At 43.6% G+C, this 20,738-nt stretch overlaps 1 protein-coding gene across 1 annotated transcript in view; it reads right to left on the bottom strand.

Annotated features, from left to right (window-relative positions):
• Positions 1 to 20,738, bottom strand: part of LOC116053862 (tetratricopeptide repeat protein 28) — a 150,234-nt gene that overhangs the window by 126,799 nt on the left and 2,697 nt on the right. Inside the window, exons 3-4 of the mRNA XM_036008395.1 lie at positions 11,665 to 11,937; positions 9,277 to 9,407 (exon numbers count right to left, since the gene is read on the bottom strand). Of these exons, the coding sequence (XP_035864288.1) occupies positions 9,277 to 9,407; positions 11,665 to 11,937 (404 nt within the window). The remainder of the gene's footprint in view (positions 1 to 9,276; positions 9,408 to 11,664; positions 11,938 to 20,738) is intronic.

The raw sequence follows: 20,738 nt of genomic DNA, 5'->3' as shown, positions 1-20,738 counted from the left end.
GTTTCAGGCAGATTTATTAGTGACACAAAGTCTGCTGGTCAGCTTCAGGCAACTGGCCAACACTAGAATCACCTTTTATTTTGATTTTTTTGCTGCGTCGTGCCCTAAAGAGCCACAACAGAGACTTTCTTCACTGGTTGTTAGAAGATGAGCGAGCGAATGAGCGAGCGAATGAGCGAGCGAATGAGCGAGCGAACAAGCAAGCATGTAAGTAAAGTATGTAAGTAAGTATGTAAGTATGTAAGTATATAAGTATGTAAGTAAACAAGCTAGTAAGTAAGTATGCAAGTAAGTAAAGTATGTAAGTATGTATGTATACAAGTATATAAGTACGTAAGTAAACAAGCAAGCAAGCATGTAAGTAAGTAAAGTATGTAAGTAAGTATGTAAGTATGTATGTATATAAGTATGTAAGTAAACAAGCAAGTATGCAAGTGCGTAAGTAAGTAAGTATGTAAGTTTCCTAAGTAAGTAAGTCTGTAAGTAATTAAGTAGGTCTGTCTGTAAGTAAGTTAAGTAAGTAAGTAAGAAGGTATGTAGCCTAAGTAAGTAATTAAGTAAGCAAGCAAGTAAGTGAGTAAGTAAGTAGCCTAAGTAAGTAAGTATGTAATAAGTAAGTAAGCAAGCAAGCAAGTAAAAATGTATTTATATAGCACTTAAAAACACGCAGTTATGAAGTGCTTCACACACATGCGCAATACATATGAATAAATAAAAAAAAGAATAAACATGAATTAAATATTGCATAAAGTGGGTGTAGCTCTTTACAAGAAGGCTAATCTATACAAGTTGTTTTTTAAAAGGCGCTTAAAAGAGTCCAAAGATCCCGCGGAGCTGACAGAATGAGGGAGAAGATTTGTAAGAAGTGGAGCTAAAATGACAAAGGCCCGATCACCTTTGGTCTCGTAGTTGGAGCGAGGAATGGATAAAAGACCAAGATCTAAGGATCTGAGTGGGAGGGTTGTTGAGTAAGGAACGAGGAGCTCAGAAATGTAGCGGGGGGGGGGGCATGTAATGCTCTGGAGGTAATCAACAGGATCTTGTACTGTATGCTGAATTCCAACGGAAGACAAAGGAGGGATGCAAGAAGTCTGCTGGTCAGCTACAGGCAACTGGCCAACACTAGAATTGCCTCTTTGTATTTTTTTTTCTGTGTTGTGCCGTAAAGAGCCACAACAGAGATGTTCTTCCCTGGTAGTTGGAGGAGTTGGAAGATGAAAAGAGAGCCCATGCATGGCTCCTTTACTCATCCAGGTATTGCATTACCTCGTGATTTATAGACAAAACTCATCTGGAAATCTCTGGTTTCTCTCTCTCTCTCTCTCTCTCTCTCTCTCTCTCTCTGCTCCTTCATCTCACATTACTACGTCGTAGTAAATTGGAGCTTTGAGATAGACTACTACTACTTACATTAGTGCTGCTATCAGTATAAGCATTAGCAGACGCACACATAAGGTACATGTTGCCTAGTGACGAGGGCTGGGTATCGTACAAAAAGGTTCGATACCGGTGCCGATCCCAATACCGTGACTTCGATACCGGTTCTGGAACAAATACCAATATTACAAAACGAAAAGAAATGACAACATTACGGCACATTTTTATTTCTTTTTCAGCTCCTACTACGTGTCTCTGTGTAACGTAGAGTTCTCTACGACGTGTAACGTTAGGACAGCCAATCACAAACATTGTCAGATCTTGGTAGAAGCATGCTGCGTGCTGATTGGCTCAGTGATGCTGATGAGCTTTACTCCTTAGGTATTGATATTGGGTATTGAATGATGAGGCATTTTTTTAATTCTCGATACTTTAGATACCTACTAGTGACAAACAGCATATTGTATTGCCACCGTTGAGGGATTACGGAACAATTCCTTAAATCAGTGGTTCCCAGACTAGGGGCCCCAGAGTTATAACAGGAGCTTTCTCTCCCCCCATCCCCCTCTTTCTCCCTATCTTTCTCTCTCTCCCTCCCTCCCTCTCTGTCTTTCTCTCCCTATCTCTCTCTCTGTCTCTCTCTCTCTGTGTCTCTCTCTCCCTCCCTCTCTCTGTCTCTCTCCCTATCTTTCTCTCTGTCTCTTTCTCCCTCTCCCTCCCTCTCTCTGTGTCGCTCTCTCCCAATCCCTCTCTCCCTAGCTCTCTCTCTCTCTGTGTCTCTTTCTCCCTCTCTCTGTCTATCTCTCTCTCTCTCTCCCTCCATCACACAGAAACAGCTGATCTCAATTCAATCCAAAGGTGCTTTAATAACATGGGAAACGGACGTTTATATTGCGAAATCAAGTGTGACGTAAAAACAAAATGTGCTTGCAATAGCCTAAGTAAAGATCTAATAACATAAAGAGTAAACAGAGCTGTGCCACGTTGCAACATTGTTGTCAAATATATCAATGGAAATAGGTCAAGTTGAACTAATATTTACATATGCTATATATACATATATATATATATATATATATATATATATATATATATATATATATATATATATATATATATATTTATATATATATATATATATATATATATATATATATATATATATATACACACACACACACACCGATCACTTTCTCTCCTGAAAATGTTTCTTATATACAAAGAAAATATTTGGGAACCACTGCCTTATATGATGATTGATTATTATATAGAGGTCTAGCTATCATTTCTTTTAGTTATGATAACATTGCACTCACCGATGTAATTGAGATCTGGAAACAATGCTACAACAAAGTGCACCGTGGTGAGAAACACAGGCGGTCACATGATCAGTAAAAACACACCAACAGCTTAGTCCCGTTATCTAAACCACTGGTTCTCAAGCTTTTTTCAATAATGTTCCCCCTTTGAACAGTTTTTTTAAGCCATGTAACCCCTAACCAGTGTGAATATTTTTTTTGTAGCCAGACCTTACTCCGCGGCGCTGTGGAGATAGAGCAGACAATGTGAGACCACCTTGCCAGAGATAGCCACAAATAACAGATAGAAATGATCGCCAAAACAACAAAAACAAGCTTTGCAATTAACCAAGTTTTCCTTCAACACACACACACACACACACACACACACACACACACACACACACACACAGTAACAAGTTCACAGGACTTCATTTATTCATGTGTCTGTTATCATCTTCCAAGCTTTTTACCCACATGATCAAATCCTGAAGCTCAGCAGAATCCAAAAAGCCACATCCCACGTCATATCAAAGCCACATGGTCCACCAGGTCCTTTTATCACGTCAAACATGTCACCATGTATATATGATTTCACTAAAGTCTGCAGGAAAGTCTCGGTAACTGCAATGCACTCTCAATTAAACACATATGACACATATTCCTTCATCACAGAGGACTGGAATCAATGCTAGTACTTCTACGGGGCCCGTCCCAGGTTCCTAAATTGCATTCACGTTTCCTTCACTTCGCTTCCCTTCCTCGCGTCAAGAAGGAAGGCCAGGACAACTCCCGGTATAAGCGAGGAGATATCACATAAGTTCTCTCTCTGAGGAGCTAGGAGCGAGGACACAGAGAGAAGCCGTGCAGCTGAAAGCCGTTGCTAACTCCGCCCATACAGCTGACGAATTCACGAGACGCTTCAGGAAAAGGACGTTTCATCCCTCTAAAGACACATTTCCTCGTTCCCTCTCTCCTCGCATGATTTCTTCCCTTATTCGGATCCCCGTTAGCTGCTGACAATGTGGCAGCTACTCTTCCTGTCCACATAAAACAATCACAACATAAACATAAGAATACCAAATGTTACATACATTTAAAACAAGACATATAGTGCAAGTAAAAGAATATCACTGTGTCACTATAGTCCATCACAGTTAGATTAAATAATGTTATCGTTTACGTGTTTTCTAAGTAGTCTTTTAAAGCTTTGCTCGCTTGTCTCTCCCGCGGCTCCTCGGTGGGACGGACTAGGACGCAAGGAAGGAAGGCAAAGTGAAGGAAGCGTGGATGCAATTTAGATACAGCCTAAGTCTCTCTCTCTCTCTCTCTCTCTCTAGTCGTCTGTAGACCGCTCACTTGGAATCCCGTCCGAATCAACATCCTGTCCCCGGCCTCTAGGAAGTGACCTCAGCTTCAGATAAAGCCTCCGCATCAGAAACAAAAACATCAGGCAAACCGTAATGAGCTCTGCGCCAGGCTCCAGTGTGTTCGGAGGGAGCCAGGTGGTGTGACACACACATGACTCTGATTAGGGGGCCTTCGGAGGAGCCAGGGGTGAGGGGGGCTGTAGGGTGGGCCGTGCACGGCCAATCAGGACAGTTTACTCTATGATGCAACTATGGCTGCTTCCCAAGTCTCTTATTGGATATGTTCTCGCTTGAACCGGAAGTTGTTCTGGCCCTCCTTCGTGAAGGCCGTCTCAAAGCTCTTATTCCTGCCCCGAGGAGTGAGGATGGAGGATGGAGGATGGAGGAGGGATCTCTGAAGAGCTAGGAGCGAGGACACAGAGAGCAGCCTTCCTGGAAGCTGTGCAGCTGAAAGCCGTTGCTAACTCCGCCCATACAGCTGACGAATTCACGAGACGCTTCAGAGGAAAAGGACGTCTCGTCCCTCTAAAGACATCTCCTCGTTTCCTCTCTCCTCGAATGATTTCCTCATGTCTCCCACATGCTTCCTCGGTGGGACGGACCACGACGCGAGGAAGGGAAGCAAGTGAAGGACAGTGGATGCAATTAAACGACCTGACACTAAGCCCTAGCCTAGAAATCTAGACCACCCTAGCAGCAGCAAAATGTAATTTGCAGCCAGGGTCGTCTAGCAACTCTCCGTTGGCTTGCGAGCTGGAAAAACCAAACTCTAGTCAGGCCAATCACATCGTGTATAGAGTCAGTGGGCGGGCTTAACATAATGACGGCAGAGTTGAGACGGTTCCGCGTGAATTCCCTGCTACTTGAAAACAAAAAAGACGGCTGCTGCTGCTGGTGAACAGCGGTCTTTGGAATCGGCTTTTGGCTGCGACTCTGGAAGACTTGGAGTTCAGCTTTTCTTTGAGAAAAGAACAAAGAACGGCACTGAAGTCATTCTTAAAAAAGGAAGACGTCACCTTCTTCGTTGCTTTCGTTGGTTGTAGCGCTGTCCTATTGCGTGCAGAGGGAATTTGAAAGACAACCGTTTATCTCGCCCCTCGGATTGAGCCCCAGACCCAACATCTTAATGTGGGTCTGGCTTGTCAGACTAACTAAGCCCTTCAGTGGTGTTCAAAGACCTCCACTGGGCCCCAGGACACTCTGGCACTCATGAGTGGGCCAATTGCCTTTTGTGTGTAAGCATGGTGTGATACCTTCAAGTAACCAAACATTTAATCAGACATTTGGCCGGCCAGTTACAGCCACAGCCAACCATATGCAGAACAGTCAAACCCTCACAGCAGACACAAAGGACTTTGCATGTGGCCGCTCTCACCCATCTCTCTCTAACATTACATGACAGAGGTTTTTTGGCACCGGTGCCTGTAAACACATAATCATACGTCTGCTCTGCACATATCCTTAAAACTGTGGGAGGGAGAGATGTGGCGGGGACCTCTGGCCTCATTCTTCAGCCATTGGTTTCATCCTGCTGCATTGTGCTGCCTTTGACTGGACTGTTTAAATGTCTGCTGATATCAGGGAAACACAAACAAGCAGGCCTGCTGGCGAGGATAAGGAGTGAAGGGGAAGCGGAGGCCATTCTTCTCCTCGTGTTGGACGGGAATTGTGTTGGAACAAGCACCTGTCCCCCCTCACCCCCCCAACAATGACCACAGAGGTCAGGCAGAGAAAGAGAGATGCAGGAGACAGAGTGAGGAAAGAGAGAGAGAGGGCCCCAGACAGTAAAGAAAAGTGGATAAGTTTCCCTCCCTCTCCTTCAGTTTCTTCTCTCTGTGAATTCGCTACTTTTTAGGCACCGACCGAATTGCCTCTAAAGAATCGAGTTTCATAAAATGCCTCGTCATTCAATACCTAATTTCAATACCTAAGGAGCAGCGGCGGAGTGAGACCAAACCATCTACCGGCCCGCCGTACGGGTTGAGCAGAGGCTGCACAGTTTGACCAGCGGGCGGGAAGCGGCCGGGGCGGCACACCAGGCCGCCGGATGGCGTTGCTAAGAACTTGCAATGTATAACTATTATCAGATAATCTCCCGACTCTCCCGATTGCCACTCCGCCTCTGCTAAGGAGTAAATCTCATCAGCACCAGTGAGCCAATAAGCACGCAGCATGATTGTGGTTGGCTGTCTAACGTTACACGTCGTAGAGACACGCAGGAAGAACTCTACGTTACACAGAGACGGACTCACGTAGTAGGAGCTGGGAAAGAAATAAAAAGATTTGTGCTGTAATGTGTCATTTCTTTTAGTTTTTATAAAATTAGTATCATTTAGGAACCGATCATGCAGTCATGGTTTTTTTTTTTTTTAACAATACCCAGCCCTATCCGTTACAGGTCAGATTAAAAAAAAGAAAAAGTGACCTCAGTCTGGACGGTCAGATCAGAATTCAAGCGACTCTGACGTCATTTTAGACGTCAAACTCAAGGCCTGCGGGCCAGATCTGGCCACTCGCGTTTTTGGCGCTTCTTTCAAATGTTCACGTCGTTTTGTTCGACCTTTCTTGCCTCTTTATTTCCATGATGGCTAAAGAACTTTTTTTGGGCTTTACGTTGACCAAACTTTAAGTGAGAAGATGCAATAATCCAGTCAAAGGTATTTGACTTCTCTTAAATGAACGCATGTTAATAAGCATGTATGATTGGATACCTTGATGGGATTCTTATTTTCCAGTGTTGCCCTTAGTGAAGTTGAGTTTGACACCCCTGCTTCAGAGCGACCATCGTCACAATTCTGCGCTAGCGAGAACTGACAACAGCGGGTAACAACACTTAACTTGAAAGTTTATATCGTAACCGGTCTGGGTTTGAAGGCATATCCAAACTAACAGTACAACGCGGCTGCAGCGTCAGGGAAAAGTTAAACGCCTCTGTGAAAAACCTCTGTGGCCTCCATGTTTACTTCCGTGTGACGGCGTCACGTGTGTGACGGCGTCACGTGTGTGACGCGTGACGTTGTATCACTCTTTTTTGCACATGTGGGTCACTTTCCAGCTGCGCCCAGTTCATACTTTCAATTCAATTCAGTTCATTTAAGAAGGGGACAATGCAAATTAATAAAACGCATGGTTTTACATGGGTAACAAATGCCAGAATTAGCCAAAAAGGCTGTTTTTCATCTGTAGTCCTCTGGCCTGGATGTTATAAAAAGGCTACGAATAAACAACAAATACTTGAGTCCGATGCGGGCCACATTTAAAAAAAATATATGTGAACAGTCGGTCAAAAAAAATCGGATCTGGCAATGAATCAGAATTGAGCATTAAAGCCTGCAGTATGAACGTAGCCTTATTTCACTCCCTCTCCATTTTCATCTTTCCCTCCCACTCTTCTTTTCTCTCTCTGCCCCATATTCAAACAACTTAATCTGTGTAAATTACATTCCCGAACAGGCGTATGTTTCAAAGCCCCAGACTTACTGCTACATGGACCAGATAAACATCTGCGTAATATCTGCATAAATGGTTTGCATTGGTAATGAGGTGAACCAGCTGCTGAGGCTATCCTGTTGGCCTTTCCTACGACTGCCTCGCTCCCTCTCCTCCCCCCCCCATTACCTTCATCTGTTCTCCGCACCAACTTGACACCTGTGTTTTTTAAAATAGACAAAGAGCAGCGGCATCTCTGCGTCCTTCACACTCCTCCTTGAGATACCCTCCAAACCGCCAGAACAGAGGAATGCTGGCCACAGCACAATCCCACACCTACGACATGATAAGAGACTCGGGGAGAAAAAAAAAGAAGAACTTTGTAACCTCCATTCATTGTCCTCTGCAAAGACAGTTCGCCCACTCCATCAATTTAAAGACGGCTGGAACTAGGGCAGGGAATCGTCACTGATTTCCTGATTGATTTGGGATATTTCAGGTGCAAAATCAATTTTGCATGGATGTGGAAGAGATTCTACAATTGTACAATAGGTAACACTTTACTTGTAAGGTATCTACATAAGAGTGACATGACACTGTCATGAACACATGACACAGTCATGACACATGACACATGACCCCTAACCCTAACTCTAACCATATCTTGTCATGACAAAAACCGAATGAAACTTACTAAAAGAAGCGTTATGTCATAAACGTTTATGACTTGTTTATAATGTTTATGACATGTTTATGACAGTGTCATGTCACTCTTATCTAAGTGTAACCGTACAATTGATGTCCTTTTTATTTCATATGAACACACAATAAAGTGCAGCTCTACAGACTTTACAGTCACTGAGATTTAATTCCGATATAAAGAGGTTAGAGAAAAAACCGTAATGGCCATGCCAGTTTTTCCCTCGCCAAAATGTAGCCCTGACTTTAGAGCATTTTTTATGCCTCTTCACGACAAGCTCGCATGACATACCAATGGACTCCTTTAGGTCTTTACGGGCGCTTTCACACCTGTAGTTCGGTGGACTCGGTGCGATTCGGGGGTGAAGTTGCAGCATTGTTGCATTTTTCATTTGGTTCGAGAAATGATGATGTGTTGTCACACAGACGACCAGCGATGTGTGGTCACAATAGCTCATGGATCTGAAAGTTAACATCTCTTAAATCATATATAAGTCCCTAAATCGTGAGCAAGAATATGATTGCAGGCTTTTAAATGCTCTGTTGTTGGTTCACTGGCTGTATTTGGGTCGGATCGCATTCTGGAAGCGAACCTAGTCCCCCATTCTTTCTCACTCTTTTTTTTTTTTTTAAGATTATTTTTTGTTCATTTTTAGGCCTTTATTGACAGGACAGCTGAAGAAATGAAAGGGGAGAGAGAGGGGGAATGACATGCAGCAAAGGACCACAGGTTGGAGTCAAACCCGGGCCAGCTATGTCGAGGAGTAAACCTCTATATATGGGCGCCCGCTCTACCAACTGAGCTATCCGGGCGCCCCCTAGTCTCCCATTCTTAAGCAGACCAGAGTTTGTTTGTTCGGATGAGCTTCTCACAACAGCCCAAACCAACCAGACTGTCTGACCAAACGCTCCACGGTTCGTTTTAAACGGACCGAACGAGGCAGATGGGACAGCAACCTTAGTTTCACGTGATGATAAAGACAAAGATAGATTCTGGATTTTCCGAATGGATATTAAATTAAAAATCCATTCATAAATCGTACAATCGATTGTTTTGAACCCAGCCTTAGCCTGTAACTGCGGTCAAAGCGTGTGCTTCTTACCTCTCTGTCCTTCAGCTTCATGGCCAGAACCAGCTGGTTGCGATGGTTGGTCAGCGCTTCGCGGTAGTTTCCCTTGGAGAAGAATGCCGAGCCCAGGTTCCCATGAGCACGGCATTCCCCTGTTTGGTCACCTGAAGAGGGAAAAAAAAAGATGAGAAGAAAATCCAAAAGAGCAAACAAAGCAAAAGGCCTGTTCTGACCTGGTTTTTAACATCTGTCCTGAGTGGACAGCTCTAACAGAGTTTCTGCAGGTTTCACCAAGTCAAATTTAAAGTGCTCATATTATGCTCATCTCAGGTTCATAGTTGTATTTAGAGGTTGTACCAGAATAGGTTTACATGGTTTAATTTTCAAAAAACACCATATTTTTGTTGTACTGCACATTGCTGCAGCTCCTCTTTTCACCCTGTGTGTTGAGCTCTCTGTTTTAGCTACAGAATGAGACCTCTCACTGCTGTAACATCTTTGTTGGGAGTCGCACATGCTCAGTACCTAGGTAAGGACTACTAGCCAGTCAGAAGCAGAGTATGAGGGCGTGCCCTGACAGTAGCTAGGTAAGGACTACTAGCCAGTCAGAAGCAGAGTATGAGGGCGTGCCCTGACAGTAGCTAGGTAAGGACTACTAGCCAGTCAGAAGCAGAGTATGAGGGCGTGCCCTGACGGTACCTAGGTAAGGACTACTAGCCAGTCAGAAGCAGAGTATGAGGGCGTGCCCTGACGGTACCTAGGTAAGGACTACTAGCCAGTCAGAAGCAGAGTATGAGGGAAATAGCCGGGGACCATTATTGTGAAGAATGTATAGGAAATTAAACAGTTTCACAGCCGCTGCCCTGTATACACAGCGCTGTGGAGATAGCTCTGGCAATGCGAGACTAACACATGACAAATTGAGAAGTTGCAACATAATAGCAGGAATGTCTGTGGTAATATCCTACATAGTGTAATTGTGAATTGGGGGACGGTTTATCTGATCTCAATGCGTCCTGAGAGTGTTTTCACCTGTACTTAAGCTGTCCAAATGTGATCCGAACACTCAGATCAGAACGGCCACTTTTAAAACCTAGGACAGAGAGGACCCATATTTACAGTTCAGCCTACGTGATTACAGAGCAGCTGGTGTTTATTTCGCATCGTCCCACCGTCACTGTTGAACAGCGACGTGATGAACCACATCCATGCCACTGACGTGCCACCGCAGCCTTAAAAGGGAAAAGTGGCCGTTCTGAGTTCTCCACAGTAGAGTGGCTTCCCTGACAGATGCTAGTGCTGATCTCAATGCTCCAGAGGGTGAGAGGGGAAAGCCTTATTATTTCTGCCTGACAGAGAGGCCCCACAGACAGGGGCCAGAGTGAAGCGCGAGTCTCTGTGCTCCACCTGAGAACCACAGCTCCTTATCTCCAGCTGCTCTGCCCAGTCATGTGTCAAACTGTGTGTGTGTGGGGGGGAGAGAGACGAGTGGAGCCAGTCTGTGCTACTCTCCGTTTTTAGTTTTTTTTTCCTATCATCTTAACTTTTCTTTTCTTAACCGTCTTTCTCTCAAACCTTCTCCCCTATCTAACACCCACACAGCGTATCTACATTTAGAGTTAGTACCCTCTATTTCAGAGCAAAGAAACGGGCCAATTCCTGCCAATTTCTTGCAGACTTTAAAAAAAAAAGAAAAAAAGAAATACTTTATATATTTCGCCTCCTTAAAGATACACAAGAACTAAGACTGAGAGTGTGCAGCTGTGCCAGCAGCTCTGTAATGCTCTACTTAAGCATGGTGGTGCTTTGAGCTAAATGCTAATGTTAGCATGCTAACATGCTGACGTTTAGCAGGTATAATCAGAGACTGTTTAGAAGTGAGACGCCCCAGCTCAGAGTAACTTCCTGTCTGGGGGTCCCGTGGGTTTATCCACGGCCACGCCTCTGTAGGAGACTAGCGGCAGGTTCCAACGGGAGACGTGAACACAGATTATGAGCAATTCTTTCACCAAAGTAAATACTTCAACATCCATTCGTCACAAGTCTGAAAAGATACATTAATATTAGTCCGACATATCAGTAGCAAAGATAATTTGGCCTATTCTGGAAAAAAACTATATATTTACATATTGAAGATAAGCTTACTATAGGTAAGGCAGCCACTTTGGTAGCCGTACAGTTTAAGGACTTACTGTGTCTGTCACAAGTATGTATAACGTTAAAACATAATGTATAAATAATGACCATTTATTTTCATCCATTCGGCCCAGTTTAATATGCAACTCAACTGTATACAGTATATGCAGAAGGGGGTCCCTACTTGGTCTCTCTTTCAGCAAAGGGGTCCCTGGCCTAAAGGATGTTGAAGACCCCTGAAGCGCTAATCTATGTTGTTACTCTCCCCCGGTTCAGGCCTCTTACCTAAGGTCTTGGCGACCTCCAGGTCTTGCTGCATGTAGCCAGTGCTCTTCTCCGTGTTGCCCAGGGACCAGTGGGCGCTGCTGAGGGCCGAGAAGACCGAGCCGCGGAGCTTGAGGCTGCATGTGCCGATCTTCAAAGCGGCCTCGAGCACCACAACAGAGGCGGTGTGGTGGCTCGCTGTCAGCAGCTCCTGGCCAATCACAGACACCACCACAAAGGGACTTTTGTCCAGCTTCATCTTTTGCAGCTGCTGATAGGTGGGCTCCAGAGACTCTGTGCAGGGGAAGACATGAGTAAGACGGAGATTAGAAACAGGCTCCAGAATATGCCAAAACATAACCTTGTGCTGATGTGGTGACTGACAACAATATCGGACGGTGAATGCAGTTACTGTTTACCAACCCTGACAAACGGGACTGCTGTCTCAATTCAGGTTGTACTTTTCTCCGGGAGTGGTTGTGTTTTATCTGCCTGTAGTAGCAGTGGGGAAGAAGTATTCAGGGGTCTCATTTATAAACGTGGCGTACGCACAAAACGGGGCTGGAAATGTGCGTACGCCACTTCCCGCGCAAAGGTTGTGATTTATAAAAAACTTGACGGGAGGATGTGCGGTCCTCCACGCAAACTCTGACCCATGCGTACGCACATTTTGGAGACAATGGGAGTAGATGGTGAGGTGGTGAACTGAAGCCAGACTGCAGAAAGTAAATGTGGGAATAATGATTACTCGTAATATGTTCAAGTATTGATGCCTCACGCACATTTTGTCACTCCATCTCACCCACGTGACCATGAAGATTAAATCCAGCAGTGTTATTTGCACTTGTACTGAGTGATACTTGTTCCATAAACATCTTGTAAAATCCAACTCAAATCTTAAATAAAAAATTGTTATTAATGTTTAATCGGCGCTGTCTCGCCATCACATTGTCCGCTACGGAGTGCAGGAGGATGAGATGGCCTGACTGCATGGAATACAGGATAGCATCAAATACCCTTCCATTAGATAACAGCAGAACACAGTGTAAATAACTAAATATCTGTCTTTAATACTCTGCATATAGCATCAAATGTCAAAGTCTGGAAATACAGCCGTTAAGCTCTCGCGTAATCGTTACACTTAATGTCCTCATTATCAGTCTGAACTTTAATACTGTTCGTGACAAAACCTGCATGAAGAAAAGTGTGTTTGCCTATTAGACTTTCGTCTTCAAATTGTATCTCAGGGTGGGGAATACCACTAGTTGATGCTGTGATTTTGGCCAGGTGTTAACAATCACAATATGTTGTAAACATATAAATACTGCAGTGAACCTGTGCGTAATGCTGCATGATGGCACTGCTGGCACTGCAGGAGGACTACGCCCCAATGGAAGAATCAAGAGAAAAAGAGACTTCAGGGACCATGACGATGACTAGCTAATATGCCGATTTAAATTCCCTAAAGCTGGGCTCTTGGATCTATGTACTGAATTGGGTCCAGTAGAGAGGGTAACGCGCCGGAACAGTGCCATCCCGGTCCATCCAGGTCCAAATACAGGTCCTCGCCACTCTGGAGGCAACCGGCTGTTTCCAGAGGGAAATGTCAGACAGTTAAGTGTTTTCTATACATATTACATATAAACTTCAACTTTACCACTAAGGCTTGTTTGGATATAATATATAGTTCTGTTAAATCTAGGTCTGGTATATCGAAGCTGTCCCCGAGTGCCGTAATGCCTGCCGTTTTTGAAGGTATTATTAATATAGGTAGTCTATAGATCAGGTTTCCCTACACTGTGCGAGAACAGGCCGAATTTTTAATTCAATTTGCAGCAATTCCTGAACATCTGAGGAGTTTTTTGCTTGTTCCCCGCCAGTCGTCATGATTCGGCATAAGGAAAGAACAATTGCCAGGGTCACTAACATACTGATCAGCATTCATGAGGTGCTTTGCATTGACTATTTATGGTTAAAAATGGGCGTGTACAGGGCGGGATAAGAGGCTGATTCACGTACGCACACTTGTGGGTAATCTGTGATTTATAAAGGGAACATTGCTTGTACATACAACAGATTTTTTGCCGTACGCCATTTTTGGCTTTTGGGCGTACGTACACTTTTAGTGTCCTACGCACAGTTTTAATAGATGAGACCCCAGATTCAGATTATGTAAACTGAAACTATTTTATTTCCTCACTTGGAGAAACCCAAGCCTGTAGCTCGGCTGAGTGACGGCTTACACTGACAATATGACCATAAATCAACACATGAGACATTTTTTTCTTTTCCCTCCACTCTGTTTGGGGTAACCTCAGGCAATTATCAACAGCACTGCATAAAAACGGCACAAGTTTAGAGCATCGTGGGCGACTGTCTTTGTAAACCACAAACAAAATCACATTTCTGCCTTCTCTCCGTGTCAGCCCATGCGGTTGTTAGAGAAGAATACATGTACAGAGGGCTGAGTGGGGCTTTGAGATGGAGTTTAATGAGTGATGGGGAAGCTAATGCAGCTGATGCTCCACAGCAGCAGCAGCAGCGGAGGAATGCATAGCAAAGGAGACACTCAAGGTGACCTTTGAAGAGGCTAAAAACGCACACAATGACATAAATCAATGGTGGGCCGCGCGGGATTCAGGATCCACAGCCCCTCCAGATTACAAAGCCCTCTGGCAGACACCAACATCGAACAACAGGAAGAGGGGAGGCAAAGGAGTAGTGCGTGTGTGTGTGTGTGTCTATTGATGCATTTGTGTGTGTCGGTGTATATTTGCATGCATGTACAGTATAGGAGTGTTTCTGGGGGATGCTGAATTCTCATGGCCCTGTGTCTGGGAATATTTTGAGCAGGATTGCTACTAATTAGGTCAAAGTGCTTTACAGAAGACTGCATGGTGTTACTGTGCCTCTGCACACTGGCTGCGTGTGGCTGGGCGATGTGGAGAAAATCAGATATTCTTGACCTCGATAATGATATTGCGACGATCTTGTAGGGTTGACAATTGGTGCTTTCACAAAATATTAAGTAAGGGGTAATGCATTAGCCTGAAGGGGTTCTAGTTCGCAATAATGACCGGCGCATTATCCTGCGTACTACACGGTTTATTGCACAGCTACTCATACGGAGGATACCGGTCGGGACGGTTAACTTTACCGCTGACGAGCACGGCTCTCCGGCTGAAGACAGGTCGCCCCGGTGAGTGAGCTAACCATGGAGCTAACTAATGCTCTGTTTGCTCTGTAGCTATTAGCTCTATTAGCAATCCATGTTTCCTCCTCCCTCTCTCTCCCTTTGATCCGCTGATCAGCTGCATGAGCTACAGCACTAAATATTAATTTAAAAACTATTTATTTGCTTTATTTTGGCTCACTGGGTAGAGCAGGCGCACATAAACATAGGTTTATGCCTCGACGCGGAGGTCCAGGGTTCGAATCCGACCTGTGACGATTTCCTGCATGTCCCCCCCCCCCCCCCTCTCTCTCTCGTCCATTAAAGGTGGAAATGCCCCGAAAAAACCCAACTATTTATTTAATTAAAAAAGGTCAGCCAGAGTCCGTTATACTTAGCAACGGTCTGTTATACAGAAAGAACTGACCGTAGAATACCAAATGTGAACGAATGTCAAAAAAATACGTCACACACAGAAAATAGAGAGCTAGGTGACCGTGAGGAGATATTCACTGACTTTGGCAACAAGTATATTAGATCAACATCACTTACTATACCTTTAAATCCATTCAAAGACAAAAACTTACCATTACTATATTATACGATATCTAGTCTCACATCAGGATATATCAATGTAATATTGATATATTGGCCAGCCCTAGTGTGTGGCTGCGTGTGTAGTCTACATTTCAGCAGAAGGCACAGGCTTTCATAAACTGCATCTTTCATTTGTTGGGACAAACATTTAGGCACAACAGTCATAGTACTTCTTGGAAACACACACACACACACACACACACACAAATTCACCTAGAGACACACACCTAAACACACACGCACACAATATGAGATGCTTCCCCACACAAGCAGTCAAAAGCATAACTGATGATGCTCTTTCAAGAGCGTTGCTTCTGTTCCACCACTTGGCAGAATGTCGTGCTTACAGCGTCGCTGCGTGCATATAATATCCATTCATAGCCTGTAATTGCCTTCAGAGTGACACCGAGAGCTGAGTCATAAATCAAACACGCAAAGAATCCTTTTTTTAAAAAGGTGTCGTGGCTGCTGCATTCATAAACAGGTAGTTATGACAACATCATCTCACGTGTTGTTACACACACACAGAGAGACACACACACACAGACACACAGACACACAGACACACACACACACACACACACACACACACACGTTTACTGAGGCTGGTATCAAGATATGAAGCAAGAATTACAACCTCTGCCTCATTGATATTCACACAGCTAACAGAAAGTCGTAACAGTTATTTCTCCTCCATCTTTCTCCCCTTTAGTCTTGTAAGAGGCTTTTTAATGGTGCTTCTGCAGCCAGGGCTACACTTTACTGTAACGACTGTATACTTATGGCAGAAATACATATCTGCAATTAGTGATTATATTCATTGTCGTTGATGAATCTGTTGATTGTTTTCTGGATGAATGGATTAGATGTTTGGTCTCTAAAATGTCAGAAAATGGTGAAAAATGTGGATCAGTGTTTCCCAAAAAGCCCAAGATGACGTCCTCAAATGTCTTGTTTTGTCCACAACTCAAAGATATTCAGTTTACTGTCCCAGAGGAGAGAAGAAACTAGAACAATATTTACATTTAACAAGCTGGAATCAGAGAATTGTTACTTTTTTGTCATAAAAAAATCTCTCACACTCACACCGATTAATCGATTATCAAAATATTTGGCAATTCATTTAATAGTTGACCACTGATCAGTTCATCTTTGCAGCTCTATCTGCGATGCACCAAAGAGTTATTCTGCTTGACATCTTGTGTGAATAACAACATATAGGATGCACTCTCCCTCCTCTATCTGACTAATGAGTTAGTCCGTCTCTTTGACTTTCCAATTCTTTATACACTACCGGTCAAAAGTTTGGGATCACTTAGAAATTTCCGTTCCACTCCATTATAGACAGAATACCAGCTGATCTGAGTGGGTGGCTGATCTTTAATACAATATCTACATTGCCCATTATCAGCAACCATTCATCCAATGTCTCAAAGGCCCATTCTGTTTACTAATCTGATATCATTTTAAAAGGCTAACTGAGAAAACATTGGAGAACCCTTTTGCAATTATGTAAGCACATAATGTAATCTGAAAACTGCTGCCCTGGTTAAAAATTCTGTTTCTGTCTATAATGGAGTGGAATGGAAATTTCTAATTGACCCCAAACTTTTGACCGGTAGTGTATGTCCATTGGTTCATACCGAAGATGAAGATTATTAAAAAACGGGTCAAGTGAAAAACCCTTTTACTTTAACATATCGTCACCTTTCTAAAATAATGGCCTAAGTCATTTTTTCAGGTTTTTCAGAAAACACAAAATACTAAACGGCCTAAGTCACACTCTTGACTTAGGTAATTATACTAAAGGTGTAGAATCACATGACCTGTTCAACTGAGGATGTAGGCAGTTTTACCAGAGGTGGCCAGCACCATGAGGAGATGATTTAGGCAAAAAAATGACTTTTTGTCAAAAAATGACTTAGGCCATTATTTTAGGAAGGTGAATATATGTGATAAACAATAGTGAAAAGCAACGGAAATATGTCGAAAGAGGCAAAAAAAAAACTTCGGAAAAAGCAACAAAAGCGTTGATAAAGCGACCAAAACCGTGGGAAAAAAGACGTAAAAAACCTCGGAAGAAAACGACAAAAAAGCAATCCCATAATTAACGGCTAACGGACCGCTGTCACTCTCTGGCCCCAGGCAGCTGAGTGAGAGAAAGAACTGGAGTGGGATAAATAGTTAAAACATTACCCATGTGATTACATACATACTGAAACACACTTCCAATATTGAAAACTGTGAGACGCTGATTTCCCACAGCTTGTTCAATAATACAGAGGGACAGTGCGGATATCGGAGGAAAGATTGGTGCGGGGATGAAGGGAAGTGGCAGACGGGGAGAGACGGATACAGTAAGAAGAGGGAGGTGAGATTGCACCAGTTTCCACCTGTGTGAGAGCCCTTTGTTGTGGGAAATACAGTACGAATAGCGTGGGAGCACAACAGCTGCTTGACTCCAGAATAATGAGAGGAAACGATCTACGCGCCGAGGAGTGGGAGTGTGTGTGTGTGTGTGTGTGTGTGTGTGTGTCAGGTACTGAGGGTTGAATTGTATATGACACGTTAAGAATTGGGGCATTATACATATAATATTAACTTTACTGCGGAAACAAAGCTAGCTTTGATGAATTGACTTCACACTGCGTCCTTTGAAGACATATGCCTTGAAATCGTTCTCTGAGGTTCATTATTTGCCTTCCTCTATCCTGAGTTATTCATTTGCTCATTTGGTATGGGTGCCTTCGGATGGATGTCTTTGCTCTGTGGCAGAAGATAAAACATAGGGGTGCTTTTGGGAGGACTGTAAACATCACAGCGTGTCGAGATGTCTGTGGTAAGATAAACGACTTAGAGAAGTGAACGCTGCAATCACATCTAGACACAATCAGCTCTTTCTTGGCAACATGGGAGAAAAACTTGAGTACACAGAGGGGAATAAAACATGTTTGCAGAACTGCTATAAGAGATTAAGTGTAATTACAAAAGGATTACACGTGTAATTACAATGTTACAATAAAAAACAAGAAGGTGGAAAACCAGCCGAGTACAATGACTATGGTTGGGTACCGAAACCCGGTGCCAATATGGGCCCTAAACCAATGACATCGCAGATTCGAAACGGACATTACAGGCAACAGAAGCATCGCTGCATGTAACGCTAGTTAACTATACACCTGGCAGCAGGTAACGTTAGCCTACCGTTAGCTAGTAGCTGGCTTAAACATGGTTAAAACGCTGACGGTCTAACGTGTGGCTGTATTTCACTGGAAAGGATTCCAACGGTGGGCCGTACAACAGTCTGCAGCTAAAGACACAGAGGAGAATAGCTGACCTTTGAGACACCGCAGACACTGCCGGAGAAACAACATTGACGGGACGCAATGCTGCGTTCAATTGAGAAACTCAAGCTGTTTTTTTAAATTCCCTTCTGCAGATCGGTAAGGGTGTAAACCACAAGTTTAATCCTGATCTGATATTAGATCCGAGTCTTCGGACAACGATACTATATTTGTTAACAAATAAATAATATACATATCACAAAGTCTGCCACAATATGATTCAATTAAATTCAGGCGCCTGTGATCGATATGAGCCCATTTAACAAAATCAGTTACATTTATATCAACTCACAAAAAGCAACTAAAATATGATTTGACAAGTTTGTTACTGAGCTCTTTGTTACTAGATATAAAGTGGGAATTTCTAAATAAAGGCGCGTGATATGTATTGATATTTTCACTTTGCATCGACGATATTGTAATCCTTGATCATTGAATCGATATATCGCTCCAGATCGATGTACCGTTACACCCCTAGTGGTCGACAAGCACGGCTGGCAGGAACGCGGTGCCTAGCTCTCATCTATCAGGGGACTTGAGTTACACTGATTATCCTCCCTGTTTGCTGGCGTTACACTGATTATCGTCCCCCTCTGAGAGGATCATTGCTCTTAATCCTTTGACCTAGCTACCTCTCCTCAACACACCTTGGATTAGGTCCTCTGCTGGTTGCCTGGCATTGTGGGAAATGGGGTAAACAATTAGGAGATTAAATGGCTTGGGCTAAATGTTGGTTTTTTTCTCAACAGAGAGGACCCATTCTGGTCCATAATACTCAGGTCTGGGCTCGCACCCAAACCCTTTTTCTTGTTTTGGCTCCAGTGACAGGCTTATATGCTCAATGTCGCTCAGATGGGCTCTCCATTCTTTATTCTCTTTGCAGTTTTTTTTCCCCACACACATATTCAGAGAAGCTGCATTCAATCAAAGAAAAAACTGATTCCTCAGTGAACAAAGCCCTTCAGAGCTGCGGATCTCATTGTACAGTTTTTTTGGATTTCTTGAACAAGGCCGCATTTATTCACAGGCGCAGTTTTCAGCACACTTTGGGAAAGAAAACGATGACAAAGCAGGACTGCAGGATGACTCAGTCTTTGTTGGCAGTCGGTGGCATCCAGATCTGAAGAATATTAAATACTCCGCAGCGGTCATCTGAAGTAAAATTGTTGCCAGGTTTGTTTTGAGGCTCATTTGGCCGGCCCACGCTGATTACTCATGGACAATCAGGTCACTGCAGATTGGCTGATACGACAGATAATAATGTATAACAGAAACACATTTTAGTTACACTGTTGGCTTGAATGAGCTGCTTATAAATCCACTCAGCTTTAGAAAAAAAGGCCTACACAGGGCCAGATGCAGACAATGGCATCACTGTTGGATGCTCATTAAGATAAGAGCTATCTGGGAGTGTGATCAGCCCGGCTGACAATAAGATATGCTGAAGCTGCAGGCGTCAGGCCTTAGAGTCCGGAGGTAAGTACATGACACCAACAGTCAGTCACAGAGATGGAAAGACAGACAGATAGAGAGATGGCCTGCCTGCCTGCCGAATGGGTAAAAACACTGACAGGTAAAGTCACCCCCAACACGCTTATTGACTGACAGAGCGAGGATTGTTTCAGAGACGGCAGTTGTGGGACAAAACGTGTGGAGATGGTGAAGCAGACAGACAGTGACACACTGTGAAATAGGGCTGTCCTCGACTAACGCACTTATGATTTTGTCGACTTGATCGATGAGTTGATTTAATCGACAGATCTGTGTGCTTTGAGTGGTTGTTTGGACTAGAAAAGTAGCAATATATACCGAAACAAAATTCTAAACGCAACACTTTTGTTTTTGCCCCCATTTTTCATGAGCTGAACTCAAAGATGTAAGACTTTTTCTATGTACTCAAAAGGCTTATTTCTCTCAAATATTGTTGACAAATCTGTCTAAATCTGGGTTAGTGAGCACTTCTCCTTTGCCGAGATAATCCA

This window comes from Sander lucioperca, chromosome 2 (genome assembly GCF_008315115.2).
Source record: "Sander lucioperca isolate FBNREF2018 chromosome 2, SLUC_FBN_1.2, whole genome shotgun sequence".
Taxonomy (NCBI): Eukaryota; Metazoa; Chordata; class Actinopteri; order Perciformes; family Percidae; genus Sander; species Sander lucioperca.
The sequence above is the reverse complement of the archived record's forward strand: the minus strand, read 5'-3'. Positions and strand labels throughout refer to the sequence as shown.